The 4,378-nt window shown below is 51.9% G+C and overlaps 1 protein-coding gene and 1 non-coding gene across 3 annotated transcripts; both read right to left on the reverse strand.

Annotated features, from left to right (window-relative positions):
• Positions 1-1,769: 1,769 nt before the first annotated feature.
• RPL13 (ribosomal protein L13) lies at positions 1,770-4,378 on the reverse strand. 2 transcript variants are annotated; one of them, XM_066349508.1, is made up of 6 exons: positions 4,297-4,378; positions 4,010-4,130; positions 3,557-3,698; positions 3,174-3,347; positions 2,449-2,505; positions 1,770-1,959 (listed from the first exon to the last, which is right to left on the reverse strand). In XM_066349508.1, exons 2-6 carry the CDS (start codon positions 4,111-4,113, stop codon positions 1,801-1,803), a joined length of 636 nt encoding a protein of 211 aa, XP_066205605.1. In that variant the 5' UTR covers positions 4,114-4,130; positions 4,297-4,378; the 3' UTR covers positions 1,770-1,800. The 2 variants fall into 2 exon arrangements, with proteins under 2 accessions (XP_066205605.1, XP_066205604.1); XM_066349507.1 differs by having other exon boundaries at positions 2,449-2,511.
• On the reverse strand, positions 3,408-3,491 carry LOC136381640 (small nucleolar RNA MBII-202). Its single transcript, XR_010747125.1, has one exon. It is a non-coding gene; the product is annotated as a small nucleolar RNA MBII-202 (small nucleolar RNA).

Here is a 4,378-nt window from a genome sequence, read left to right on the forward strand (position 1 = left end):
TGAAAGTACCAGGCTGGGCTCCAACCTCCTTTTCAAGTGGGCAGAATACCCTGGCTGCCACTTCACAGCCAAGCAGGGGCAGTAGCTTGAAGGGACAGCCAGAGGATGACCTTCTGCACCAGAGCATGTAAGCCCAAGTCAGCTGCGGCTACTCAGCACAGCATGGCTGCAGACAAGCCCAGGAAAAAGCTGGGTGATAATCAAAGCAAGGCTGAGGCCCTAAGTCCTGAGGTGCTCAAATAACTGGGAACCACTCTGGTTTAAAATAATAAAAAGGCAGCTCCAGCCTGACCTGTGGTGGCAGTGGATCAAGCATGAACCTGGAACACTGAGGTTGCTGGTTCAAAACCCTGGGCTTGCCTGACCAGGCGGTGCCCAGTGGATAGAGCATTGGACTGGGATGCGGAAGGACCCAGGTTCAAGACACCGAGGTTGACAGCTTGAGCGCGGGCTCATCTTGTTTGAACAAAAGCTCACCAGCTTGGACTCAAGGTCTCTGGCTCGAGCAAGGGGTTACTCGGTCTACTGAAGGCCCATATGACAAAGCAATCAACGAACTAAGGTGTCACAACGAAAAACTGATGATTGATGCTTCTCATCTCTCTACGTCTCTACGTTCCTGTCTGTCCCTATCTATCCCTCTCTCTGACTCTCTGTCCCTGTAAAAAGAAAAAACAAAAAAAACCTGGGCTTGCCTGGTCAAGGCACCTATGAGATGATGCTCTTCACACCCTGACCCCTTCTCTAAAATCAACAAAACAAAAATCTTAAAAAGGAAGCTCCACTTAAAACTTAGGATTTGTAGCCTGACCAGGCAGTGGTGCAGTGGACAGTGGGATGCTGACAACCCAGGTTTGAAACCCCAAGCTCCCCAACTTGAGCCCCCCAGTCAAGGACTATATAAGGAGCAATCAGTAAACTAAAATAGGCCCTGGCTGGTTGGCTCAGTGGTAGAGCGTCGGCCTGGCATGCAGAAGTCCCGGGTTCGATTCCCGGCCAGGGCACACAGGAGAGGTGCCCATCTGCTTCTCCCCCCCTCCTTCCTCTCTCTCTCTTCCCCTCCTGCAGCCAAGGCTCCATTGGAGCAAAGTTGGCCCGGAGCTGGGGATGGCTCCTTGGTCTCTGCCCCAGGCGCTAGAGTGGCTCTGGTCTCAATAGAGCGACGCCCCGGATGGGCAGAGCATCGCCCCCTGGTGGGCATGCCAGGTGGATTCCGGTCCGGCGCATGCGGGAGTCTGTCTGACTCCCTCCCTGTTTCCAGCTTCAGAGAAATGCAAAAAAAAAACCACAACAAAAACCCAACTAAAATGCCACAAGTTGATGCTTCTCATCTCTCTCCCCTCTTGTCTGTCCCCTTCTCTCTTGCAAAACAAAAAACAGAAAAACTTAGGATCTGTAGCCCTAGCTGGATAGCTCAGTTGGTTAGAGCACTATCCTGATAACACAAAGATTGTAGGTTCAATCCCTGGGCAGGCCACATACAGGAACAGATCAAGGTTTCTGTCTTTCTCCCCCTACCCTTCTTTCTAAAATCATTAAAAACAAATCGCCACCACCACCACCTAAAAACCCCCATAGCATTTGTAAACAAAGCTGCCCAAAAAAGCTGTTCAACTAACCAAACAGGAGTTCTAAAATACAGAAAGTAGGATGCAATCCAGTCTCTGGGCTGTCCTGCAGAAACACCCTCATCCCCTGTCCAGCCCCCAGGATTTCCTCAGGAAACAAGGCCCTACCCCTGTCCCCACAGAAAAATCTCACACGTGGACTGCAGATTTATCACAAGTTGCCAATAGCACTTTATTTTTTCTTCTCAACATCTTGTTCTGCAGCTTCCTTGGCTCTCTTTGCCCGGATGCCAAAGAGCCGGGCATTGGCACGAGCCATGCGAAGACTGGCAAATGCCTTGAAGTTCTTCTCTTCCTCTGTGATGACCCTGGCTTTCTCCTTCTTGTAGACCTGGAGAGTAAAGGAGGGTGGGGGTTATGTCAAACCCTCACTGCCAGCGAGGCCTGTGACAAGGCCTTGGAGAGAGATTCAAGTAATGCTGAAAGGCTACACACAGGCCAAGCTTGAAGAGATAGTCTCTGGATTTAGAAACAGAACCAAACTCAGAGTAGAGGCAGAAGAAACCTCCTCAGACATGAGGACGATGGAGTGCTGTGCTTGGACAGACACACAGCAGGCTGTGAACAAAGGAAGGCTTGGGCCCACCCTCTCTATTCCACAGGAACCTCAAAGGTCCACTCACTTGATAGGTAGTTCACAAGAACCCAAGAGGAGTGAAAAGCAGGGGTCCCCAAAACTTCCTCAAAAGGAAAGACAAGGCTCTCCCTCAAGGAGTCCATCTGTTAAGAATGCAGGATGCTCTTGCCACCCTTACTCCCTCACTCCAATCTGCACCCCAAGAAACATTCCCTTGGACATCCTCCCAACACCTCTACTTACATTCCGTATGGGCATGACTGGTCCTATCAGCTGGGTGGCCAACTTGAGTTCTTCTGCCTGTTTCTTAATGAGAAGAGAGAGTCAGGTGGGTTCAGCTCATTTCCCTAAAGGCTCCAAGCTTATTACCCTGTAAGCCAGCCCCACACCTCTCACTGGGTGACAATGTGCCAAGTATATAGCAGACAGAGAAACAGGCATATGCAAAATGGTACCGACGTCTGAACCAGAGATGCTGGTAGAGTAAAATGTCACTGGAACATAAAGCCACCCCCGAAACCAACTCCCAGAAAACCCATATGGATGGACACTGTCAACCTGGTTCCAAAAGGTTTTTCTAGAAATATTTGTATTGTACATAAGGCATTTTTAGAGAGCAAAAACTTTCAATGTAAAAAAAGCTGCCTCCAATTCAAAACAACTTTGCCATTACCACAAAACAGAAAAAGATCGTGTTTGAGAAGCACAACAGTGAATCTTGGCAATTCTTGACAGATTAATTTGTTAATTCTTAGCATCTTTCTTCTCATTAACAATTAATCCTCTACTACCCAGACATAAAGGCCAAGTTTTGGGGGGTAAAAAGGCTACAGGGAAATATTTTCCTTCTTATCCTAGCTGGGCCAAGGGAAAGCCACCACCTACACCTGAACCAAGTGTCCCCATCTTGGGGTCTGGAGCTCCACACCCCTTTATGCCCCACCAGGAGCCCAGCGCACTGTACTCACAGAGCTGTCTCCCTCCTTGGCGGCCGAGGGCTTCCTGGGGAAGAGTATGAGCTTGGAGCGGTACTCCTTCAGCCGCTGCACGTTGGCCTGCAAGGACTCAGTGGACTTGTTCCGCCTCCTCGGATCCACCGAGATCCCAATGGTCCGGGCCACTTTTTTGTGAATGCCGGCCACCTGCACCCCGACCAGACAGACATAAATGAAACCCCAAGAAGCCTCTAATCTCCATACCTCGACGAAAGCGCTCAGTCGTCAGATGGAAAAGGGTTCAATTGTACTTTCATCAAGACAGTACAGCGATTCCGGAGATTGTCATCATATGACTGTGAGCGCAGGAGGCAAAACTAACGCGTCTCTGACAATGCGGTTTTGCGAATACTCACCCGTAACTCCTCCAAGCTGAAGCCCCTGCCGGCTCGCACTTTGGTGTGGTACCTCACCGTGGGGCATCTCACTATGGGCCGGATTGGTCCAGATGCTGGGCGCGGGGCGATGCGGCGCGCTTTGGCTTGCCGGGCCTTGCGTCTGAACAGACGGAAGCCAGGTGGCTGTTACTGCACCCCAAGGCCGATCTCCCCACTCGGGCGTGTCGTCTACTATGCCGTACCACAGCGGGGACAGGGAGAGGGCAGACGGCTTCGCCTGCCTGAGAACCCAAACCCAAAGTTGCCACCTATTCGCCCCCAACCACTCCATTACAACGTCGGCTCCAAAGTGGAGCTGTAAGGGCCGCACAGTTATCACTGATTAAAGGATTCAAGTGCACTTGCACTCCAGTATACAAAGATTCCGGACACGGTTGTCACCTGGCTGCGCGTTCCAAGCGTCTTGCTCACCTGCGGATCTTCCGCGCCGGCTGGTTAAACCACGTGGCAACGCGCCGCTGCCAGTCCTTGTGGAAATGGGGCTTCAGGATCATGCCATTTCGGCTGGGCGCCATAGCTGCTGCCTACGGGCCTAAGGATGAAAGCGAGTCAGGGCCCAAGCTCCGACCTGCCGGACAGCGCGCCCACAGACCCTGGCCATGGCCCGATGCCGTCTGTGGCGTGGCCCTACGCCGATGGCGGCCTATGGAGCCGGATGGTACCCGATTGCCTTCACAGCTACCCCCCATCACACATACCCACTCCCTACGAAGAGAAACGGGCACCGGAAAGAAAGTGCTGTCGCAAAGCACCCCGGGATGACAGTGGGCCTGGCCAATC

Source organism: Saccopteryx leptura, chromosome 9 (genome assembly GCF_036850995.1).
Source record: "Saccopteryx leptura isolate mSacLep1 chromosome 9, mSacLep1_pri_phased_curated, whole genome shotgun sequence".
Taxonomy (NCBI): Eukaryota; Metazoa; Chordata; class Mammalia; order Chiroptera; family Emballonuridae; genus Saccopteryx; species Saccopteryx leptura.